The sequence below is a fragment of the Trichosurus vulpecula genome, chromosome 1, assembly GCF_011100635.1.
Source record: "Trichosurus vulpecula isolate mTriVul1 chromosome 1, mTriVul1.pri, whole genome shotgun sequence".
In the NCBI taxonomy this organism is placed as follows: domain Eukaryota; kingdom Metazoa; phylum Chordata; class Mammalia; order Diprotodontia; family Phalangeridae; genus Trichosurus; species Trichosurus vulpecula.
Genome location: NC_050573.1, coordinates 127,011,529 through 127,037,622, shown reverse-complemented (window position 1 = coordinate 127,037,622; position 26,094 = coordinate 127,011,529). Strand labels below are relative to the sequence as shown.

Below are 26,094 nucleotides of genomic sequence, written 5' to 3'. Positions count from 1 at the left end.
GTATCTAGTCTAAGATTTTTTGGATAATATCATCTTATTTGGAGCTGAACAATAATGTCTTTTGCTTGTTAGTTATTTTTCTTTTTTTTCTTTCATATCCATTCGTGTATTTCACTTCTGCAACATCCTATATGATCTGATAAACAAATATTGCTATTTTCTTGGTAAGAAAACTAATCGGGAGAAATAACAGATCTGTGACTTTCTTTTCATGTGGAACTCCCTGGGTTAAAAGTTCCCCTCCCAAAACAGATGAGCACCTTCTCTGTCAACATATAATCTTACAGAGCTGCTCAAAGGCCCCAAGAGTTTGAATGGCTTGCCCCCACTCAGATAGCTAGTATACGTTAGAGGCGAATGTTAAGCTAAGTCTTCCTGGCTTCAAGGAAAACCCTATCCACCATGTCACAACTCCCCTCACAGAGAGTGAGACAATAGAAATCCACTTTTCCTCTAGTGATATCCCTTCTACTGTTACCTTGGCCTTTCAACTTATGGTCTTTGAGATACTATCTAAGATGCCAGCTTGTCATAGTCAGGAGGGTTTGCCAAACACTGCCCAAACAAGTTGCCATGCATGCACACCTCCTTTTATAGGCAATCATTAGCCATTGAATTGAATTTAAGCAGAAGTGTGATGTGAACAGATCTATGCCTAAAATCCTATGTAATTTTGAGGCATCCTCTGGCTGTCAGTCTCCCTAGATGCAAACTAAAGGACTTAGGCTGGATCATTTCTCTAGTCTCATGACTCTAAATCTATGATCTTATGAGTGCTTCTCCACTGTTACAAAGATTGAGTTCAACTTTTCCAGATTTCTCTCTAAAAAGGAGATTGTGGTGGTGGTGGGCATCTCAGTCCTTCAAAGTTTTGTCTAGTTCTGACTCAGCAGCTGCCTCACTTTGGAAGTTGTATTCAGGCTGGCAAATAGTTCCCAGTGATCGCTCAGGGTTGTTGTAGGGATCAAATGAGCCTCCCTATTACAAAATTATGCAAATACTGAATCATGAGTCATAACAAAATAAGAGGATAGGGTTTCCTGAAGTGATAATTAGAATCAACAAACCATGAAAAATTGGGGAAATAGAATAGATTCCAAGACAAATGTAGTATAATTCCGATTGGGAGAGGAGGTCATGACTGCAAGATGCCTTGGACATTCAAGTCCTGTGGGTTGCAGAGACATATTTTCCTATATGGACTATGGTTTACTCTAGTATCAACTTCCTACCCTCCCCCATCAGCTGCAATAATTGCTTTTCTTGATGTCTCCACTACCAGTTCTATAATCATAACTTAGAAATAGCCACTTTTGCATCTTCTTTGCAGAAGTCACAACTAAGAAACTAGTGACAAACTTTCTCTGTGAAGGTATAACTATTGTAAATTTAAACCACAACTACAGAATGGGTAGTTTTCACAAGGGTTTGACTAGATTTTCTCTGAGATAGCTTTCAAATTAGACTGAACTGTTTCTCATTGTAGCAACAATGTGGCTAGCAGCTACAGTGGCTGTGTAAGACCCACAACAACCAGCACACAGAAGGCCACCAGCACAGGTAGTTTGATCTGCTTTTCTAAGGAAAGCAACTTTAAAGGGTTAATAATCTCATTTTTTTTTATAACCAAACCAAAACATTTATTGAGAAAAAAAATTGCCAGGGAGTAGGTGGTGGTCAAGTGATATGGAGGAGGAGGCAATGTTCAGGGTGGGGGAGCAGATTGCCCTGGGCTTTCTGGGGAGGTCAGCCTGCCGCTGGATACATACCCCAGCTGGGTGTTCAGATACCCAAAGATGCGCTTTCTTTAATCCAATTCTAACTTCAGGTGTATGTGTGTGATGGGTGTGTGTGTGTGTGATGGGTGTGTGTGCGTGTGTGTGTGCGCGCGCGCACGCGCGTCCTTCTCTGATGGGGAGTGGGGAACACAAAGGAGGTCACTTTTGTCCCAAAGTGGGGAACTGGGTCTGGGAATCAATCATTATGGCAGAACAGGATACCTTCTCCCCAAACCCAACTATTGGTGATAGGGAAGAGTATCCCAGTTTCAAAACAGGTGACACAAATGAACAGGAATGGCTTGGGACAGTGTGTGGGCAGGAAAAAGGCAGCGAGCTCTGAGGGGTGAGAACAATTCCCAGGAGAAGAAACTCTCTGGAGAAGCCCCCCAGAAGTCACTGGATCTGGGGTCAGGAACTGAGGGAGGGTAAGGACCCAAGGTCAGCAATCAGTTCTGGGTGGGGATCCAGGCGGGCCAGGCGGCTCTGCTCCAGGGCGATGGCTTCGGCTGAGTGCTTGCACTTTTCAGAGCCACACTGACAGGTGAAATATTTGCTCTTAATGTCCCAGAACCGGTCGCCATAGTCAAACCCTAGCTCCTCGCCGGTCCGGATGTCTCGAGAACTGAAGAAGGCAATTCGGGGGAACCTGAGGTCTTGGTGCAGCATGAAGACTCGAACGGGGATGATGTTAGGGTCACACAAATGATTGATAAAGCGACTGATGTTGCCGTAGTATCGGGCATCGATGCAGTATACCTCTCCATCTTTATTGTCCAGGTCAAAGAGGTAAGAGTCATCTTCTCGAACATCTGCCTCGGCATCTGAGATCAGTTCCCCAACATACTCGCAGATGAAGGTACCCTGGGGAATGGTCTGCAGTGCACGCACGCCCCAACCCATCTTGGCAGTACGGTAGAGCTGTAGCCGAACCTTGATACCACTCTGTACCACTCGATTCTTGCAGCTTCTCCAACAGGCGCAGGCCTGGTTACATTCAAAGATCAGGGGAGGCTCAATCTTATTAAACTCCTGAAGCAGACGTCCATCCTTGTCGTACCAGCACCGTATACTTAGCTGGCCACAGAGACAGTTGGAGCTCGAGCAGTCATCCACGCAGGTGCAGTGCTGCAGGTGGGTGATGTTTCGGTCAATATTCATAATTGAAGTTTCACAGTTCTCAGAAATGTATTTGTAATCTTCCGGGCATGGCTCCCCATCCACCCCATTGACACAGGGGATTGGCACGTTCTCATAACCCCGAGCTACATCTCTGCAAATGATCTTTTCTGTCCGTAGTATTCGGTTACCCACACCGAGGCGAAGCTTTTGGTTGAGTTGCAGGGCCACCCAGACATCTGAACGCTCAGGGGTCAGGTCCCATGCCGTATCTCCTTCTTTGTTCCGTAACTCTGGATCTGCGCCCCGAGACAGGAAAAGCAGCACACAGTCGTGGTAGCTCTCTCGAGCAGCGATAATAATCTCATTTTAATTAAACATACGTATATCATTCACTTAGTTCAGGGGGAAAAGATCAGTCCCCTGAACTTCAAGGCAAATACAAACAGAAATTACAAACATTAACAGACAGACCTTGTCTGATTCAAATCACGATTCAGAGTTACCAGAGAAGCACCAACATCTATCCGTCTGGGTCACAAAGCCGGGGAGGGGCAGTGTATTTCAACGGCTTGCTCAAAGTCTCCTCACCCATATTCTTTGAATGAGTGTACCGCCAAAATTCAAACACCAACCTCAGACCTTATATATAATATCTCAGGACCCTGGAGGCTCAAGGCTCACCATTTAGAGGATGAGAAATCACTAACACTAAGAGTGTGGGAAAGCTCCAACCAGCAGCACCACATCATACACAATTCAATTACTCTTAGTCTTTGAATGTCTTAGTGCTGAGAAACACTCCAAGACAAGATCCCACTTTACCAGCCCCATTCAAACAGAGGCCAAAATCATTAAAGGCACTTAAGAGAAGAACAGCAAAAAGCCCCATCCTTATTGCCACTAGACTTATTCATTGATTTTTCAATTAGTCTTATATTCCTGTGTTTCAGGTTGCTCCATGGTGTTTATTATATGTTCCATGTTACATGAATGCATTTTTAGGTTCTCTTTTGTCTAAACATGCACAGGGGTCCCCCACTTCCTGTACCTTTTTTACAGTCTTCCTTTCTATGCCAAATTCTCATAATGAATTTGGTATTAGGCTTGACTTCATCAAAATTGGTCTTTTCTCCATTTCCATTGTTACCTGCTTGATTTAGAACCCGATAATCTCTGAGCAGAACAATGTCAATGACTTCCTAATTAATCTTCCCTATCTACTCATGACTGCTACATTAATCTTTGAAAAGTACTATTTTGATTATATTTCGTCCTTACTCTGAAGTTAGTGACTTTTCACTGCATATTGGGTAATGTTTAAATATCTAACTGTGGCTTTTAAAGCCTTTGAATATTTGTTCTCAACCTAAATTTTCAGCTTTATCTCCTAACACATTTTATGCATACTAACTGAAAAAAGCTGGACTACCAGCCGTACATCCTGTGATTTTCTACTACCTTCTTGACTATTATCATACCAATTTAAAATGTCCTTCCCCTACCTACTATTCTTCTACATATTTCCAAACTTCCAAATTTCAAAATTTCATTGAGAACACAATTTTCTCTGTCTCTGTCTCTCTCTCTCTCTGTCTCTCTCTCTCCTGCCCTTTAAGCATAGGCAAAAATCTCTTTAAGAGGACCATGAAGCATGAAAGTAGCAGAATAGAAAAGAAGCAGTGGACTGGGAGGGAGGTATGCAGATAATTGCTTAGAAAAAAGCATGCCTCTGAATTCCAGTGAGTGGGACAAAATTCTGATGGCCCCTCTCTGGTGAAGGTCTTCATTCATGAAGACATTGCAAGGAAGAAAGTAGTCATCTGTGTGTGTGGAAGAAAGGGTCATTAATAGATAATGAGAATGAGTTGAAAAATCTGGGACAACTAAAAATATAGGGATTTTCTTATATCCCTATTGAAGTATTTATTAAACATGATGCCTTTCACTCAGAACATTATGTTTCTCAAGGTATTTCACATGCACTATTTGAATATAGTTTTCATCCTTCTCAGGATGATCTCCCCTCTCTTGACCATCTTTGCCCATGGATTTGCAGTAACTCCACATATAGCATTTGAATTTCGACCATTCCTACTGGTCATTTCTTTCTTTCTTTCTTACTTATATTTCGATTATTTTGTATTTTGATAAATTCTTGTGGAATTTTATTCAAGCAGCTTTATGTATGCATGCTTCTGATTCCTTAACTAATTATAAAACTTCTAAAATACTTTGTAAACCATAATTCACCCAGCTTCTCCCAAAGCCTATCACAATGCTATAAATCAGCTATATTAAATAAATGTCAGCTTGCTAAGTTCTCCAAATGCAGAGACAATTTACTAAAATCACTTTCCCTAAATATTTTGGGGCAATTAACTACCATTCAGTATGACTATATATGCAAAAGGAACAATAAGGGTCTATTTTAGGCCCTTTTTCAAGTCAACTGAAACATCTAGGGGTGTGTGTGTGTGTGTGTGTGTGTGTGTGTGTGTGTGTAAGGTGATACATTGCTTTGCTTGAATAGTCTAGACATTGCTTCAATTGCATATATTTTAAATAACTTATATTTACACAAATCAATTGAAGATCTCTTTGAGGTTCTTTGACCAAATCTGTACACAGGAGGAGACACTGGCTAGAGTTCTGCTTGCAAATTAATTCTGCAAAAGGAATCTTGGTGTAAGGGCAGTGGAACTATTCCCAAGTTTATTCTTTTTGGCAAGAGGATTAATTTATTCCTCACTTTTAATTTATTGTCCAATGTGGGAGCTGTTCTACAGGGTAATTCATCTTTATGTTTGACACTAGATCAACCCAAACAGATCTTGTTTCACAAAGTGAACATCAGAACAAAATGGAAAAGAAATTAACACATTCAAACCATAGTTGTTCCTTTCCTTACTTTCAAAACCCACTCATCAGTTAATGTCAAACACTTATGCATTAATTGACAGGGAGTCAAAGAAAGCATTCATATATGTGTACCATTTCCAGGCCTTAGTATTCTCAACTGAAAACTTCTCTATGAAGAGAAATTGCTTTTATTCTTGATCTTACCACAAAGCCTTCACTTTTTTCTGTTCCAAATGTATTAATTATCATCAGAAGGCAAGCTAGCCAGTCTTAACTGTATTTTTAATCACCTATTGAGGCTATGTCTGCAGAATAGGAACCAAAGTTTTGGGACAAAAAATGGTAATGTATAGCAGCAGCAACCACCAGTTCAGTAGTATTATAAGGTTATATATTTTGTTTAATTTGATTCCCATGTTATTTGGCCAGCTAGGTGAAAATGGATAGAATGCCAGGCCTGACATCAGAAAGATTCATCTTCCTGAGTTCAAATCTGGCCTCAGACACTTACTAGCTGTGTGACTCTTGGAAAGTCACTTAACCATATTTGTCTGAGTTTCCTCATCTGTAAAATGAGCTGGAAAAAGAAATGGCAGACCACTCCAGCATCTTTGCCAAGAGAATCTCCAAAAATGATGTCACGAAGAATCAGACCCCAATGAAACAACTGAATAACAACAAACCATTCTATCAGGTAGGCACTAATAAGAGTAACTATCATTTATACTGTGCTTTAAGATTTGCAAAGTGCATTTTATATACTAACTTATTTGGTCCTCACAATAGCCCTGAGAAGCAGATGCTATTATCATCCCTATTATATAGATGAAGAAAATGAGGTGAACAGAGGTTAAACGACTTGCCCATTTTCACAAAACTAGTGTTTGAAGCCAGATTTGAAATCAAGATAGACTTCCTGAATTTATGTGCAGCGCATAAGGCACTGCCTTACATAGTAGTCACTTAAGAAATCTTAAATGGGCTGGCCAGGAAAACAACATTGAAGACAGGCTGGGAGAAAGCTGGGCCCCCGAAACTGGTGGAGATTCCCAGGCCTCCCAACACAAGACGGCAGTCTGTGGAAGCGACAAGAGGCAGCGCAAGACATGAAACACTGAATCTTGAGCCTTGCAACCCGAAGGAATGAAACGTGGATTCTTGAACTTCCAGGAGACATAATGGCCAGGTAAATAGCTCTAATCCCTCCCCCGCTCACCCAGAGAATTCCTCAGGAAAAAAAAGGAACGCTGCAACAGAAGAGAAAGAATTGGGGCTTCGGTGGTCAAATAGTGGAAGTTCATTAGTCCCAGAGGGGCAGAGTCAGCAGGGCAGGAGCCCAGATATAATCTTGCTCCCCCAAGGGAAGTGCGAGACATCAGCTCAAACAACAAACAGTTGAGACCATTGCTGAAGAGCAACAGTGCTGGAGAGCACACCTAGGGAAAGAGACGTCAAGGAGCCAGACCCCTCCCCCACACCTCAGGAAACTGAAGGCTATAATTCTCGACTCCCAGAATAAGAAACCTGGGACAGAGAGCCCTGAGCCCCAAAGGCAGATATTTGTTGTAAAGCCAGGAAAAGGCAAACCAACATGAAGAAGAGCACAAAAAAACCGAGGACAATAGATTCTTCTTATGGAGACAGGCATGATCAAAATACCAATTTGGAAGTGGAGAGCAATGATACTGTAGATACATCTGATACCTCAAAAGATAATGTGAACTGGTCTTGAGCCCAAAAAGCATTGCTGGGAGAGCTAAAGGAGGATTTTAAAAACCAAATTAGGGAGGTAAAAGAAAACATGGAAAAAATGGAAAAGTCCCTAAAGAATAAGATTGGCGAAATGGCCACAGAGATTCACAATCTAAATAGAGAAAATGATACCCTGAGAGGTAAAATCAACCAATTGGAAAAGAAGACTCAAAAGCAAAATGAAAACACTAACTCATTAAAAATTAGAGTTGAGCAAGTGGAAGCTAATGAATCTATGAGGCACCAAGAAGTAGTAAAACAAATTGTAAAGAATGAAAAAATGGAAAAAAATGTGAAATATCTGATTGGGAAACAACTGACATGGAAAATAGATCCAGGAAAGACAATTTAAGAGATATTGGTCTACAGGAAATCCATGATGAAAAAAAGAGCCTGGACAATATCTTCTAACAAATTATCAGAGACAATTGCCCAGAGGTCCTAGAACCAGAGGACAAAATAGTCATTGAAAGAATTCACCGATCACCCCTTGAAAGAGATCCCTAACTGAAAACACCAAGAAATATTATAGCCAAATTTCAGAACTATAAACTCAAGGAGAAAATACTGCAAGCAGCCAAAAAGAAGCAATTCAAATATTGTTGAACTACACTCAAGGTCACGCAGGATCTCTCAGCTTCCCTATTAAAAGACAGGAGAAATTGGAATATGATATTCCGAAGGGCAAAGGAGCTGAGACTACAACCAAGGATCGAATACCCAGCAAAACTAAGCATAATTTTTCAGGCAAGGCGATGGACATTCAATGAAATAATGGAATTCCAGACCTTCCTGATGAAAAGGCCAGAACTCAATGGAAAATTTCATCTCCAAATACAAAACTCAAGAGAGACATAAAAAGGTAACCAGGGGGAAAAACCCCCACAGCTTTACTGTCATCTGATCTGGTTCAAGAAGGGAATAACATACCTTGATAAGTTTAGAAATCTAACTTGTCTTATGGGAAGTAGGAGGGGAAGGGGGGCAAAAGGGAGGGGGTGGGCAGAAGGGAGAGGAGAAGTAGCAAGTGGGAAACAGTAAGATAAGGGAGGGGAATAAAGAGGGAGGGTAAACTGAAGAAAGCGGCAATCAAAAGCAAAACTTTGTTGAGGAGGAAAAGGGGAAAGGGAGAAATAAAAGCATAAACAGGGGGAAATAGGATGGAGAAAAAGACACAGATAAAAATCATAACTCTGAACATGAATGGGATGAACTCTCCCATAAAACAGAAGTGGATAGCAGAATGGATTAAAAACCATAACCCTACAATATGCTGTTTACAAGAAACACATTTGAAATGGGGGGATACACACAGGGTAAAGGTAAAAGGCTAGAGTAAAATATATTGTGCCTCAGCTAAAGTAAAAAAAGTAGGTGTACCAATCTTAATCTCAGACAAAGCAAAAGTAAAGATAGATTTAATTAAAAGAGATAAGGAAGGACATTATATCCTGTTAAAGGGCACCATAAACAGAGAAGCAATATCATCGTTTAACATATATGCACCAAGTGGTAAGGCATACAAATTCTTAGAGGAGAGGTTAAGGGAGTTACAGGAAGAAATAGACAGCAAAACTATAATATTGGAAGACCTCAACCTCCCCCTTTCTGAACTTGAATAAATCTAACCTCAAAATAAATAAGAAAGAAGTTAAGGAGGTAAACAGAATTATAGAAAATGCAGATATGATAGACCTCTGGAGAAAACTAAATGGGGATAAAAAGGAATATACTTTCTTCTTAGTGGTACATGGCATGTACTCAAAAATTGACCACGCACTAGGGCATAAAAACCTCACAATCCAGAGCAGAAAGGCAGAAATAGTCAAAGCACACTTTTCAGATCATGATGCAATAAGAATTATTTGTAACAAAGAACCATGGAAGAATAAGCTAAAAATTAATTGGAAACTTAATAATCTAATTCTAAAGAATGAGTGTGCCAAAGAACAAATCAGAGAAACAATTAATCACTTCATTCAAGAGAATGACAATAATGAAACAACATACCAAAACTTATGGGATGCAGCAAAAGCAGTTCTTAGGGGAGGTTTTATATCCCTAAATGATTACATGAATAAAATAGGGAAAAAGAAGATCAATGATTTGGGTATACAACTCAAAAAGCTAGAAAAAGAAGAAATTGAAAATCCCCAATTAAATACCAAGTAAGAAATACTGAAAATCAAAGGACAGATTAATCAAATTGAAACCAAGAAAACTATTGAGTTAATAAATAAAACCAAGAGCTGGTTTTATGAAAAAAACAATAAAATTGATAAACCTTTGGTCAATTTGATTAAAAAAAAGGAAGGAGAAAATCAAATTACCAGTATCAAAAATGAAAATGGTGAGTTCACCTCCAATGAAGAGTAAATCAAAACAATAATTAGGAATTATTTTGCCCAATTGTATGCCCATGAATTTGACAACCTTAGAGATATGGATGAATATCTACAAAAACATAAACTGCCCAGGTTAACAGAAAAGGAAGCACAATTTCTAAATAACCCCATCTCAGAAAAAGAAATTGAACATGCCATCAATGAACTCCCTAGGAAAAAATCTCCAGGGTCAGATGGTTTTACATGTGAATTCTATCAAACATTTAAAGAACAACTAATTCCAATTCTTTGTAGACTATTTGGGAAAACAGGTGAAGAAGGAGTTCTACCAATTTTTTTTTATGACTCAAATGTGGTACTAATACCCAAACCAGGTAGAGTGAAAACAGAGAAAGAAAATTATAGACCAATTTCTCTAATGAATATTGATGAAAAAATTTTAAATAAAATATTAGCAAAAAGATTGCAGCAACTCATCACAAGAATAGTACACTATGACCAGGTAGGATATATTCCAGGAATGCAAGGCTGGTTCAATATTAGGAAAACTATTAGTATAATTGACCATATCAACATCAAAACTAGCAGAAACCATATGATCATCTCAATAGACGCAGAAAAAGTCTTTGACAAAATACAACACCCATCCCTATTAAAAACACTAGAAAGCACAGGAATAAATGGGACCTTGCTGAAAATTATAAATACCATCTACCTAAAACCATCAACAAGCATTATTTGTAATGGGGATAAGCTAGATGCATTCCCAATAAGATCAGGGGTGAAATAAGGATGTCCATTATCACCCCTATTATTCAATTTGGTACTAGAAACTTTAGCTGTAGCAATAAGAGGAGAAAAAGAAATTGAAGGAATTAGAATAGGAAAAGAAGAAACTAAATTATCACTTTTTGCAGATGATATGATGATTTATTTAGAGAATCCTAGAGAATCAAGTAAAAAACTACTTTAATAATAAACAACTTTAGCAAAGTTGCAGGATATAAAATAAACCCACATAAATCCTCAGCATTCCTATATATCACAAACAAAGCCCAACAGCAAGAGATAGAAAGAGAAATTCCATTCAAAGTTACTATAGACACTATAAAATATTTGGGACTCTATTTGCCAAGACAAACCCAGGGCCTATATGAACATAACTATGAAACACTTTTCATGCGAATAATGTCAGATCTAAATAAATTGAAAAATATCAGTTGCTCATGGTGAGGCTGAGCTAATATAATAAAAATGATAATTTTACCTAAATTAATTTATCTATTCAGTGCCATACCAATCGAACTATCAAAAAATTATTTTACTGAGCTGGAGAAAATAATAACAAAATTCATCTGGAAAAACAAGAGGTCTAGAATATCTAGGGTATTATTGAAAAGACATGCTAGAGAAGGTGGCCTAGCCATATCAGATATTAAACTGTACTACAGAGCAGCAGTCATCAAAACTACCTGGTACTGACTAAGAAACAGGTGTGGATCAGTGGAACAGGATAGTAATACAAGATGGAGAAGTCAACAACTATAGCAAGCTACTCTTTGATAAACCCAAACAGGCCAGCTTCTGGGCTAATAATTCACTATTTCACAAAAAACTGTTGGGAAAATTGGAAAATGGTAGGGCAGAAACTGGGCATAGACCAATATCTTACACCATATACCAAAATAAAGTCAAAATGGGTTCATGATTTAGCAGTAAAAGCAGATAGTATAAGTAATTTGGGAGAGCAAGGAATAGTTTACTTATCAGATCTATGGAAAAGAAAAAAATTCATGACCCAACAAGAGATAGAGAGTATTACAAAATGCAAAATGGATAATTTTGATTATGTTAAATTGAAATGTTTTTGTACAAAAAAAGCCAATGCAACAAAAATTAGGGGGGAAGCAGAAAATTGGGAGAAAATCTTTACAACTAGTATCTCTGATAAAGGCCTCATTTCTAAAATATACAGGGAACTGAGCCAAATATGTAGGAATACAAGCCATTCGCCAATTGAGAAATGGTCAAAGGATACGAACAGGCAGTTTTCAGAGGAAGAAATTAAGGCTATCTATAGGCATATGAAAAAATGCTCTGGATCACTACTGATTAGAGAAATGCAAATCAAAACAACTCTTAGATACCACATCTCTCCTGTCAGATTGGCTAAAATAACAAAACAGGGAAATGATAAATGCTGGAAAGGATGTGGGGAAATTGGAACATTGTTACATTGCTGGTGGAGTTGTGAGATGATCCAGCCATTTTGGAGAGTAATTTGGAACTATGCTCAAAGGGCCATAGGAATGTTCATACCCTTTGACCCAGCAATACCACTTCTAGGGTTGTATCCCAAAGAAATCACACAAGTGGGAAAAGGACCCATGTGTACAAAAATATTTATAGCTGCTCTTTTTGTGGTAGCCAAGAATTGGAAATCAAAGGGATGCCCATCAATTGGGGAATGGCTGAACAATCTGTGGTATATGAAGGTAATGGAATACTATTGTGCCATAAGAAATGGGGATGATATGGATTTCATAACAACCTGGGATAACCTACACGATATAATGCTGAGTGAGCAGAGCAGAGCCAGGAGAATATTGTACACAACCACAGATACATGGATTCCACGAGGACCAACCCTGTGAGACTTTGCTCCTCTCAGCAACACAAGGTGCAAGGACAACTCCAAAGGACTCATGATGGAGAATGCTATCTACATCCAGAGAAAGAACTATGAAGTTTGAATGCAGATTGAGGCACACTTCATGCTCGCCTCTTTTTCTTCTCTTTCATTTTTGTTTTTGGGGTTTTTTTTGATTCTGTTTCTTCTTTCGCATGATTCATTCCATTTGTAATAATTCTTCTCCACAACTTGACTAGTGTATAAATTAATTCAATGCAAAGTTATATGAGGTAGTTATATGAGATTCCATGTGGTCTTGGGGAGGGAGAGAGGAGGGGGGGAGAAAATCTGGAACTCAAAATTATGTAGAACCGTGTGTTGTAAACTAAAAATTAAAATTAAAAAAAAGAAAACCAAAACATCTGAAACATAAACTGAAATGATGAAGAGATATATGAATGAAGGCAAAATACTCCTTGGAGATTTCAAACTATAGTGTAATAAAGAAATAATCAAAACCAAATAAAAAAAAGAAATCTTAAATGACTGACTCACTGACTCACTGACTGACAGAGAAGAAATTTTTGGTCCATTCCCACTGTTGCTCCAAACTATGCTGTAGTTGTCTTTTGCCCCAGATAATTTGTCCTATTGCTTATGTGCTCTCCCACTCCCTGCTTATTACAGGGATGAGTAAACATTAGCTGCCATTTCTAGAAACATCTCTACGCTCACAAAGCTGATGAAAAGGTCAGAGACATAGATGGATTTCTTTAAAAAGCCCCAACAGTTGAAAACCCACTAAGCTCCAGAAACCAATCCTAGAACTCTCAGCAAATAAGGCATGTATGGAATGTCCAGTCCAACTTCCATGTGGTCACTAGGAATAATTACTGAACATTGTTATGAAGATGGAGAATAGAGAAAGACACCTAAATAGTACCCACTACACATGAAGGAATACAGAAACTAGGAGGATTAACAACTGAAGGGATCAGTAATAATTTCTTGAAAGAAATTCAGCACAAGCATATTAATGTAGGGGTATAGAGAGTAGGCCAAGGTGGCTGATGTGAATGAAAGAGAGAAACATGCAATTTGTCAAATAATAATAGTGATTTCATTAGCTTCCACGGATTCAATTATTATTGCCACGCAAATGATTCTTATATCTATTTACCCAGGAATAATCTCTTTTCCGGCCATTTTAAATTTTTGAACTGGATGTCCTGAAGACACCTTAAACTCATGATATACAAAATTGAATCACATTCCCTTGCTCCAGCCACCTGAAGGTGCCCATTTTGCAACTTCCCTACTACTATCAAAGGTATCAGTATTTCCTAGTAACACAGGCTTGCACATTATGATTCTTCCTGACTCCTCATTCTCTCACCAGATTTACTTTAGTTACATATTTTGTTTATGACCCTTCTCTTCTCTAACACTGTCATCCCCTGGTGCAAACTCTCTTTACCTCATTTCTATACATGGACAAGAAACATGCAGAATGAGAAGGTAGGTATAGGATGTGATTTGTATCATTTTGAGAGTGTGCTCATAGAGGACACCATTGATTGTTGAGTTGTACTGCTAAGAAGAATGGAAAAAAGTGACTTATATTCTAAGTAGTAAAACTGGGTCCTCTGACAATAAGAACAAAGTTCTTTCCATCAGTCCACATTTGGCCTGAGAAAGAAAAAAAAAGTTACCTTAAATTAAATGACAACAGAAAGAAAAGCAGGAATACAGAAAACTGAATGGAGTCCTATGGGAAAGGTTCTGAATTTGCATTTCATTCAGTGATTTTTTTTTTAAAATGGGAGTAAGATAGAAAAGATATTCATGTTGCAATAGATTAAAATGACTTGAAAGAAACTGAAAGCAGAAATCCCATTCAATTCAACAACTATTTATTGAGAATTGTGCTGAGAACCATAATCAACAGTGTGAGATTTCAAATAAATGTATGAAATGGTTCCCGCCTTAAAGTAATTAAAGTTTTCTTGGGATGAAAATATTTCCAGTGGTTTTTGCCAAAAAAAAAGAACAGTAGTCACTACCCTCCATCTAGAACCATTCTTCACATCCTATCTTTCTTAAAAGGATATCAACACTTGATGCTTCCATATCCTCGTTTTCATGCCTTGACCTTTTGTAATCTGGTTTCTGTTCCCATCTCCATTGATACTGTCCTCTGTAGTGCCTTCAGTATTTCCTAATCACCAAACACAATGGCCTTTTATCAGCTATTAATCTCTTCAATCTCTCTGCCTTATGCAGAAGAGCTGATCAGCTCCTTCTCCTTTATTTACTTCCATCTTGATTCCTGTGATGGTACATTCTTTTCATTATCCTGTTTTCTGTCCTGCTTTTAAGATCTCTGTGACTAACTGTATTTCTTCCTACTAAATTCAAATCTGAAAGGACTTTATTAGAGGAAGTCTGAGTGCTGACTGTAGAGTCGAGAAGATCTGGATTTGAATATTACCTCTGACTCTAGGCAAGTCACTTAAAAACTCTTCCACACAATGTCCTCACTTTTGCAATCGGGATAACAATAGCACTTACTTTAAAATGCTGTACTGAGAATCAAAAGAGAAAAAAAAATTGTAAAGTGTTTTGAAAACTTAAAGAGCTATGAAGATATTTCATGACTGATTGATGTTAGTCCAGAACTCATTGATATAAAGAAGTATAATGAAGTGCAGTGTAAAGTTATCTAAACAAATCAGCTACTATTCTGAAACTCTCAAAGTATTGTTTCAGAAATCATGAGGTTAGTTGACTTGCTCAGAGTCACAAAATCATAGATCTATCAACCCTTTGTAATGGCAAGTAAAGTGGGACTTTTTCTTGTCTTTAGTTTTGGAGTGATGTTCAGCACTAAGGCAATCAAGTGCCTTTGAGTCTTGCCTTTGTTTCAATCAAGAGTCTTTGATTGAATGGGGAGTCTTTGATGACCTGCTTAAGTCAGGGGAAGGCCTAGGTCACATGGGATTGAGTCACATGGTTGTGATGCCCTCTGAGTATGAAGAAGTGTATATATACTCTGAGGTTAGCATTTTGCTGGGGGCTCAGTCATTGGAAGACTGTTCCTGTGATTTGGCCAGATGAGAATTTGGGTTGCTGTTAAGGAGCCCCCTGGCTTTGAAAACCCAGATTTTGGTGCTTCTCTCTCTGGTAACTATGTATGTATAGCTTTGTTCAGACAGCTAGAAACGTGTCTGTTGATTTGTATTATTTCCTCTGTTTATATTTTCTCTGTTTTTAGTTTCTGTTTGTATTTGCTCTGAAGTTCAGGGTGTTGACTTTTCTCCCTGAACTAAGTGAATTATATATCCATGTTTAATTAAAGTGAGATTGTAAACCCCTTAAAGTTGCTTTCTTTAGAAAAGCAGAGCAAAGGACCTGTGCTAGCAGCCCTCCTGTCTGCTGGTGTCATTCACCTTACACAGCCACAGTAGCTGCAAGCAGCATTGTTGTCTCATCCATCAAAATACATTTATTAATCAGTTGCTTCATACAAGACACTAACTTTTAAAGATACAAAGAAAAAACAAATAAAAATTAAAAAGTTGCTGACTTCAAGAAACCCATCTCTTTCATGTATAGAATTTGAATTGAGGTCATTCTTCCTCTGAAGCCAGGTCCCAATTCACTATACTACATTGTCTGTAGTTATTATTTATTAATATGAGTTAACATCACTCACCAATGTTCAACCCTTCACCCAGTTTCTTAAATAGATGCTGTCTTACAATTTTCATATATACTTATAAAGTCTCCTAAATTAATGAATTAAATCCTTCTATTAGATTGTAAATTCTTTCCATCAAGTTTGGTAGGGCTACTTATCTGTAACCCTTTTACCCTTATCTTCCACATTGTATGTACTCGTGAAGCAGGTCCTGATTCAGATGAAAAAATTCTTAAAGAAAAAAGACATTGTGTTTCAACAAATATGCAAAATATGCTAATAATCAAGTTTCATGAAACATACAACTGGTGAATTGCTCCATTGGTCTTGACATGTTTCACAATTGCAAACAGGCACCATTACAATGATTATGTGCACCTTGTTGAAATGAAAACATAGTTCATCATAGAATAATTTTGAAGAAAACTGAAATACTGTGAGTCATTCAAATTCTAACTCTGTGCTTTTAACATCTCAAACCTCAGAACCCATTTTTTTTTCCAAGCATCCACATGTAAGATATTTTTCCCTTTTGATGTTTATTGTTTCCCTTCCATGATGTTGCTATGTAGTTGAGACAAAATCTGAAAGCACCTGAAATAGTTTGGCTTTACATGAAACATTAAATTCTTTCCCAAGGATCCTCAATATTAAATAAAATATCCAGTAGGTTTACAGTTCATTGGGGGGGGGGGGAGGATATTTCTCATGCACAGAAATCTCTGTTCTTTTTCCCATTCTTAGAATAAACTAAAACATTCTAAATTCAGCATTTTATTTTCTCTCATCTATAATTAGATAATTGTTTCTAAATTACTTCATTACATTTTGTCATCTACATATAACATACAGCCAAAATGTCTACTATTTGGCAGCATTGCAAAAGGTAAAATGCTAGTGAGGTAAATCATTCCTGCAAGCCCTGAAAAAAATATTTCTATTAAGTTAATTTCTTTTGGGCTGGGGAACAAATTCATGTGTTTCCAAGTGCATCATTTCAATATATTCTGATGAAATTATTGGCTTCCTAGAAAAATATATCAGTGAAACAATTGTGCCTCTTTTTAAATTGAAGACATATGTAATTGTTGCTATTTTATTAAAAAGTATATTTTAACTTCAAGCTAGATAACTTCAAGGACATTGCTATGGTAGCACAGAGGAAAAGATTGTTGGCAGAGTTTAAAACCTTTGTGAGGTTCTATAAAGTTTCATTTAGCAGTGAAGGAAGGGCAAATAAACTGTCATAAATTTTTAAGTACACCATTTTCTTTGATTCTAAAATCTGTTATCACCTGTTGGTTGCCAAGTTTTTGTTTAGAACTCAGAAAATTTATGCTTACTTTCCTCTTTGGGACATGAGACAGGATCAGCATTTTCCTGATGCAACTCACCTAACACAGCTTCCTCCCCTACCATGACTGGCCCCATATCCTGATGGAAATTTCCTGATCTGGGGGCATAAAAGTGTCCAAGCCTCCTATAGTCAGGACCTGTCAACTTGGTGATTTCCAGAGACCATGCTAGGAGACATTCTTCCCAATGGAGGAGTGTAGGGGAGAGATGTCGAGAATAGGTCCTTGTCACCATATCCTTGCTGTCTAGTTGAGCAGTGTTAGGGCAAAACAAACATTGTTAAATGTTCGGTGATTTGAGAGTACCTCATTTCATCCCAACATCATGTCTATAACAGAACACATTCTTAGATGTATTTTGATATGCTTTGGACCCCCTCACTTCTACAAATCTGAATGACAAAAAGGGAAATTATGAATACAAACATCGTAGAAGAGAAAAACTTGTATTTCTAGTGAAAAGACTTGAGTACAAGGCATTGTTTTGCCACTGATCATTGTGTACAAACTTGTGCAAATTAGACGTATAATGTCTCTGAATTTCATTTCTTCCCTCTGTAAAATTAATCAATCAATTATTTAATCATCATGCATTTCATAAATACCTACTATCTTTCAGACATTTTGATGAGCAATGAGAAACAAAAGTAGGATAATCACTAAAATCCCTTCTAGTACAATATATATGATTCAGATTACATGTATGGTGTATAATGGATTTCAAGATAAATTTTACCTTTCTCAAAGTGTGTGAAAGTGCAGGGAAGAAAAATTGGATGGGGAGGGAGGTGGTGATGAAGGACAATGGTAATAAAATGAACCAGAAATTCCTGTTGCTACTGTTTGTCACTTTTCAAAAAATACTAATGAAGGCATCCTCGGTTGGCTCGAGTGGTACTGGATCCAAGGGCTCCAGGTCCAGCATCTGTGCAAATCACAGCCTGTATGGGGGAACTTAGGGACTCAGGGCTGAGAGCTATGTGGTGGGATGGCCATGATGGAGGCCTGTGCTCCTGGAGATCAGAATAAACCACTAAGAAAGGAAGAATGCACAAATCTGAGAGTCATGGAAGCCTACAGATGAGAAGCAGAGTGACAGGGACTTAATAACAAAGAATGTCATCAGGTTCCAAAATAAAGCATAGGTCTGTAGTACACCAAAAGAAGCCATTACCTTACAACATTTTTCCAGGTTTTGTAAAGAAACCACATCCTTGGCCAAGTGATAAACTTAATCCTAAGACCATTGACCTGTTCAGTGATGAGCTGTGTGCCCCTTCTGCTTTTGCTGCTATCTACTCCAAAGAAGGTATTCCTTGCAAGGTCTAAGAGAAAATAACCATCCATATACATTTGTATCAAAAGAAAGTTTTAAAGAATTACTTTTGGTTGAAGGTACTACTCAAAGAACTGTGCCCTTACTACCTAGGTTGATTCCTTTCTTGAAGGCAGCTATGACCTATTCAGATGGTGAAGTGTTTGGAAGGGGATTTAGTGCTTTAGTACTGTTGAGTGGTATTGTTGGGCCTTCTCTAAATGGTCATCTGAAGATTTGCTTAGCAAATCTTTCCAAGAGACCAATGGATAAGAAATTCAAAGAGGCAATCACCATTGCTTTACAAAAGATAGAACAACATGGGGGAAGTGGCAGTCTTATGATTATCAAAGCTAAAATTCCAACCTATTGTTCCATCTGCCCTTCAACAAAAGGAATGATACAACCATTTGACTAAGTGATGAGAGATGTCAGAAGCTTGTGGTGAACATTGTAGGATGCCTTCTGAACATTTCTTTTTCTAATCACAGCTATGGATTAAATTTACATAATAAAAAATAATACACAAAATTGATTCCACTGAATCATAGTAAATATGCATTTATCAGTATGGGGAAATGGTTAATTATGGAAAACTATAGAAAGGACTTCTGTAGTGCAATTTTGTGGGGTTTATCAAATGCAATTTTTTTCTGTTATACTTGGTTTGTAATAAGAACCACAGTTTTGTTTACAGCTTCAGATCCGATATTTATATTTTAGATCCTTTTAGTTACGGTATCACTTAAGTGATTGCAGTAATTTTTCATAATTATTCTGTCATAGTTTGTAGGATTTTTAGGCCTATCAGTCATACAAATGAGTAAGAGCAGTTAAGCTGTTTAGTAACTCGCTCATAAACAGGTATTTCTATGATGTGCAATGCTTGGTGAAAACATCCAGAACATTTCAAAATATGAATTTTTCAATAGTGTAAAATTTTGTTGTTATAACATATAAATTATTATTTTACTATAACTTGCTAAAACTATACATGAGTTTAGATGTTTTATAATATATAAGTAAATGTTATTTTTTAATATTTCCTCACCTAAACAAAATATTACTTGCAATTTGGGATATTTAAGAATCAACTCTTGAAATTCCAAATTGCATTCACAAAATTTTTAGTGTTAACTCATTAACACTTTTTCCCTTAAAAATACTTCATAAAGATGTTGTAGTTCTCAAAAAAAAACTACTAAAGACACCAAGGGTGATATCTTGACTCATGGGTGAAATGGATTTAACTGATATAGAGTTGGATAAAATCATCAGCCTCAAATTCTTTTCCAGAGTCATCAAAGTCCAGTTGCAAGACAAAAGTCAAAATGACTGATGATGGCTCAGATTGCCTTGGAAGAACTTGACATCTTCAAAGTCCGATCAAGCTCTAAGTGCTCCACAATGCTTGCTTCAGCTATATCTGTGACCATGGAAACAAATTGTTCTCATTTTCCCATTCTGCCAGACCAAATATTCATATGCTTGGGGTAGATTCCCCCACCTCACAACTTACCAATGTGTTTGAGGCCCATTGGTAACCCTTATTCTGTTTTAACCAATCTGCCAAGATAGTTTAAATGGGATGTGCTTGCTGTACTTGCTACAACTTCTTAGAGCCACAACTGAGATTTGAATGCAGTGTAGGCATCAAAGGTGGATTAGCAGCTGTGAAAAAGTGTTGGCAAGCCATCATACCAGAAGTGCTAGTCCTGCTATGTGCAAATGACATAGATACAGAAATAAAATCTTAAAATTCACAATACTGTGTGGACAATTGGTATAGTCTACATCTCTTTAGAATCTTTACTTTAGCAATTCTTTAATTCTTCAAACAATTGTGTTTTTGTTGGCATAGACAATCTCTCCACTGATGAAAAATACAACTCTACAACTTAATAGAAAGTATTTGGGATTTATTCTAAATGAAAATGAAATAACCATCACTGATGGCTAATATAATGATGAACTTCTTTGAAATTAGCTAGCATTATATTCAGATAATATACAAAAACTGCTAGAGTTTGTTTTATATTGACAGAATCTTCAAATACTCACTTAGCTTCTGTTAAATGATGAGTCATATTAAAATAGGACTTCAAAGACAGCCGTAACCTACCAACAAAAGAAGCAAAGAAGAAATTGATGAACCTACCTAATATACCATCCATTATAGTTATTTTAAAACAATTTCTAAATAGGCTAGAAATTAGAAAATCCTAAGCAAATGGAAGAAAAATATATAGTGAAAAGGCTGAATGTAAATGATATGGAACCTTGAACATTTTGGTATTCTATCTATATTATAACAAGAGGATTCAGGGAGAAAAATATTATTTCTTGAACACATTGATAGGTGTGGCCCATCCTAAATATTAAAACATGGATAACTTATAAGAATAAAAAGATTGACTTTCATTTGTATGGCAAATTATATACATTGTGTCTTTCTGTCTTCATAAGAAGACATATCTATCTTTGAGGCAGATATCATTCTCTTGACTGTACAGATAAAGAAATGGAAACTAAGAGAGATAGTGATTTTCTGGGATCACACATTAAGTTATCATAACTGGGATCTACAATCTGGTTTTTCAAACTCTCAGTATAGATTTTCTATACAGATTTTACAACCACATGATTATCTAAATTGTAGCTCTGTATCACCATTCTAATCAGTTTCCCCTTATTCAGGCCTGCTCAGGTACTCTGTGTTGTCCATTTAAATCACCTCTGTCAGTCCTATTGAAAAGATGAGAACAACGAGGGTCTGAGAATGATCAAATTTTTGGTTATCCAGGTCTGGGTACATGTTATAAGTAGGATACTGGTAAACTATGCCATATCCCAGCAGGGCAATGGGACTGATGGGGACTTGACAATTTGCCATTCAAAAGTCAATTGAAAGACTTAAGGAAGTTTAGTCTTGAAAAGATAATACTTAGTGAACATATTATAGCTGTCTTTGTATTTGAGAAGTTTTCTACCGAAGAGGGATTAGATTTGTTTTGTAAGTCCTCATAGTGCAGAACTAAATAGAAAAAAAATCAAGGAAACTTCAGGAAGACAGATCTCTGTTCAATATTAGGGTAAAAATTAGATAGGGGCAGCTAGGTGGTGCAGTGATTAGAGCCCCAGCCCTGAAGTCAGGAACACCTGAGTCCAAATCTGAACTCACACATTTGACACACTTACTAGCTGTGTGACCTTGGGCAAATCACTTAACCCCAATTGCCCTGCCTTCCCCCTCCAAAAAAATTAGATAACAGAGTTGTTTAAAAGTATAACAGGTGACTACGTGGTGCAACAGATGGACTTCTGCGGTTGGAATCAGAAACACTCATCTTCATGAATTCAAACCTGCCCAAATAGACTTTTTAGATGTGTAACCCTGGGCTTGTTACCCCACTTGCCTTAGTTCCTTCTCTGTAATGAGCTGGAGAAGGAAATGGCAAACCATTCTAATATCTTTGCCAAGAAAACCCTAAACGGGGTCAGAAGGAGTCAAACATGATTGAAAAATGACTGAACAACAATGGAAAGTTGAACAGGCTTAGTAAAGGATTTTCCACTGGATATTAGGAACTGAAGGTAGGATGATCATCTGCTGGGTTTTTTGTTTATTTTTTGTTTTTGTTTGTTTTAAAAATGAATTAATCATTTGATTGGGGAAACAATAAAGTTGAAGCACTTTTTCATTCTATAATTCTGTGAATTTATAAATGTTCTGGAAGAATTATGGAAAGACAAAGTATTCAAATACAATATGCACAGGAATAAATATGCTGTGATTATCACAGGAGTCCCTTCCCCCATAAAAACTCAGGTATGTTGACATATCAGAATGCAAATCTCCTATTTTTCAGAAAAGAAAGTTATATTAACACTAACCAAATAAGTCCAAATATCAATAATCTATTGTTTTATTGATTACCCACAGTATATCTGGCATTTTCCCAGGTACATTAAGGCATAACAGCAATAAAAAAGAATGACATGCATAGAAAAGACTTATAGTTGGAAATTTACATCTTTGAAATAATTGATAGATAAGATAGTATAAAACAGCATCATATGATAAATAATTTAGTACAGGCAATTAGAGGATCAGATAGCCCATACTATCTTCTGATTTGGTGTTATAGACGAGAAGTTCAAAAGGAAATTAGAGAAGTAAAATTCACCAGTGTGGCATTATGGCAGTGAGCTGGCTGCAGCTTAATAGAAGTAAACCATGCATGTGTGTGTGTGTGTGTGTGTGTCTGTGTGTGTGTGTATTTAAAATCTTAAGTCAAGAAGCATATATTAAGTATTTACTATCTGCTACACATTGTGAAGATTTGAGGTGGCAAAATAAATAAATAAGTAAATAAAGTCAGACTCTGCCCTCAACGTGCTCACATTTTAACGGGTGAGGTGACTATAAAACAATTAAAGACATATAAGCTATATAGGGCAAATAAGAAATAATCTCTTTTGGAAGCCCATGGAAGTTGGGGGTAGGAGTGAAGGTGGGAAGGCATTAGGGACCAGTAAAGATTTGGCACAGATAGCAGGCTTTGATTTGAGTCTTGAAGGAAGCCACAAACTGGTCTAGTGTTCAGGTTAGATTCAAAAACAAGCTTCTCAGAATTCGACACTTTTTAATTTTGAAGAATAGCACATGAAAACTACAAAATTTTTAATAGAAAATAGTTTAAGAATATTTCTTTGGTTGTTTTTTTTTTTACAAAAAATCCCCATAAAACACTAAATATGTTCATAATGTGCAAGTACCATATTGCTATGATCTTGTAATGGGGGAATTAATGGTCTATGTCACATTAGAGGCCACAGGTTAAATAGAAGACACTAATGTAGTTTCTAAAGTATTACATACATATATATATATATATATATATATATATACATAAAATAATGTACGTTATAAAAAACTAAGATGTAGAATTATTTTTGTTTAACATACACATGCTAGATATAGCATTTGGTCATTTTTCCCACCACTGAAACACAGCTGTTTCTTAAGGAAAGTTCAGTAGATGTGTCCTGAAGGAATTATCTGTTGTGTTTAAAAAGTGTTTGTTTTTAGTAAAGAAATGGGGGGTGTAAACTGAGTGCTCTGGAGTGTTTCAACACCCAATTGAAAGATTAATTACATGAGAATAGAACAATTGCAGAATATAACTAGAATAAAGAACAAAGATTACTTCAAAAAAACCCTTTGGGACCCAGTTTTCTCATTTCTAAAATAAGGGGGTGGATTAGATGATGTCTGAAGTTTGTTCCAACTCCAAAGTTCCCTAATTCTGCATATGTTGTAAATCCCTAAAAATGGGAAATTAAGGACTATAAATCTTGCTATAAGATACATGGAGCAGAAGAGAATGGGAATCAAGTAAGCTAATTATTCTGGAGTAGTGAAGAGCTAAATGATCATTTTAGAAAACTATATTTAAAATAGAAAAAATGGCAGAGGTCAGTGTAGATTTTTCAATAGCTCAAGAGGTAAGGGAATATATTTTTGAAAAGGACTGGTTCAAAGGCAAATGAAAAACAAGATTTCTAGGAGGAGAGCCCAGGCAGACACTGATGAAATTGGTGAGGAAAGAATAGTTTCTACTATCAGCTTCAGTAAAAACAAATAAGCAAAAAAAATATTGCACCTGGAGCTCAAACAGAAATATATCTTCCTCTTCCAAAAGGAATGTTTAGATAGGATGGATTAACCTGAAAAAAAAAGAAAAAGGGTACAATTTCCAGGGACAGGGAACAGAGAGATGAAGCACCTATGGAGCAAATAAGCAATGACCACAAGGAGTATTTGAATGGCATACTACTAGGTCTGACCAGGTCAAGTCATATTCTCTTTATGCCTCAGTTTTCTCATCCATAAAATGAGGATGATAAAAATACTACCTACCTCTTAGCATTGTTACGATAAAAACAATGATGTAGAGGACTTTACAAACCTCAAAACACCATATAAGAATTAGCCATTATTAATATTAGGGGAAAATAACTGAATGTGGCATTTGGTGAGTGTGATATTCATGTGAATATTACAGTCTTTCTCTGCTGGGGGTTTGGCTTGAAGATGCTGCTGCCAGGGGCATAACTATTTACATCCCCAGGTGTTAATAAATACTTAAGCTACATCAGTTCACTGAAAACTGAAAATGCACATTGCTCCAAATATCTATATAGCTTTCAAGTCCACATTCTATGATACAATTAATAATTAATTCCCCCATCACAGTCTAACATAATGCTTAAAACAGTTATCCATTAAGGCACCTCAAATTTGTTTCCATTCTTTGCATAGTTCCAAAAGAATGCATCTATTTGTCATTAACTGAAATGAAATGGAAATAAAATGACTGAATTGACATCTGAAAAATGTGAATAAGCCTCAAGTACTTGGTATTGCCTGAATTACTGATATTACCACTTACTCTTGTGTGTCTGGCTTCTTATCTTTGTGGTGGAGAAAGGTCTGTTTTTTTCTGGGTTTATAACTGAAGGAGTGAGCAGCCAGAGGCATCAAACATTCTTGATCTCAGAAATCAAAAGGGATGAAATCTACCCTCACCACCATCCACTAACTTCATCTTGTTTACATTAAGACATTCACTGACTAACTTACAGTGCCAATTTTGCTTGACAATCCATCTTTTCTATACTCAAACCCCTTCTCTAACCAATTGTTTGCCATTCAATTTCTTATGCATATTTCCCCTATGAGAGGCAGATGTACCTGAGAAGTCAAAGACAGAAAGAAGCATGGCAATGACAGTCCCACAAGAATGAGTGAGAGTGCTCTACTCCGTGCCAGATCCTCAAAAACAACTGAGCAGAAGTGGGGTAGGCATAGTTCCAGAATGACAAGATGTTTGGCAGCTGCCCTTTACAGCAGAGTCATTCAGAACTCCCTGAAATACTTCCTGATCCCCATTTTTGTCCCTTTTTGACATGCAATAAATGAAAAACATGGAGAATGTCAGGTAAATGATGAACTGAACAACAACTACTGCAGGAATTACATAAGTAATAAAATATGACACAGTAATAAATGTTCTTTGCCAAAACCAAATATAGTTAATATTCACAGATTCCTTTTAACTATAGAAAATTTTAGTTATATATTTGAAGTGACAATATGTAGTGTACTATGGTGAGATAACATGAGAAGGAAGAATGGAATAGAATATGCACTTATTAAACATTTGTTGTGGG

General features: G+C 36.9%; 1 protein-coding gene and 1 pseudogene across 1 annotated transcript; one reads left to right on the top strand and one right to left on the bottom strand.

Moving 5' to 3' along the window:
- Nucleotides 1-1,763: 1,763 nt before the first annotated feature.
- LOC118834566 (histone-lysine N-methyltransferase EHMT2-like) lies at nt 1,764-18,468 on the bottom strand. Its single transcript, XM_036742018.1, has 3 exons — nt 18,408-18,468; nt 17,605-17,789; nt 1,764-3,260 (listed from the first exon to the last, which is right to left on the bottom strand). Exons 1-3 carry the CDS (start codon nt 18,466-18,468, stop codon nt 2,190-2,192), a joined length of 1,317 nt encoding a protein of 438 aa, XP_036597913.1. The 3' UTR covers nt 1,764-2,189.
- Nucleotides 18,469-18,584: 116 nt separating this feature from the next.
- On the top strand, nt 18,585-19,276 carry LOC118834557 (annotated as a pseudogene).
- Nucleotides 19,277-26,094: the final 6,818 nt, after the last annotated feature.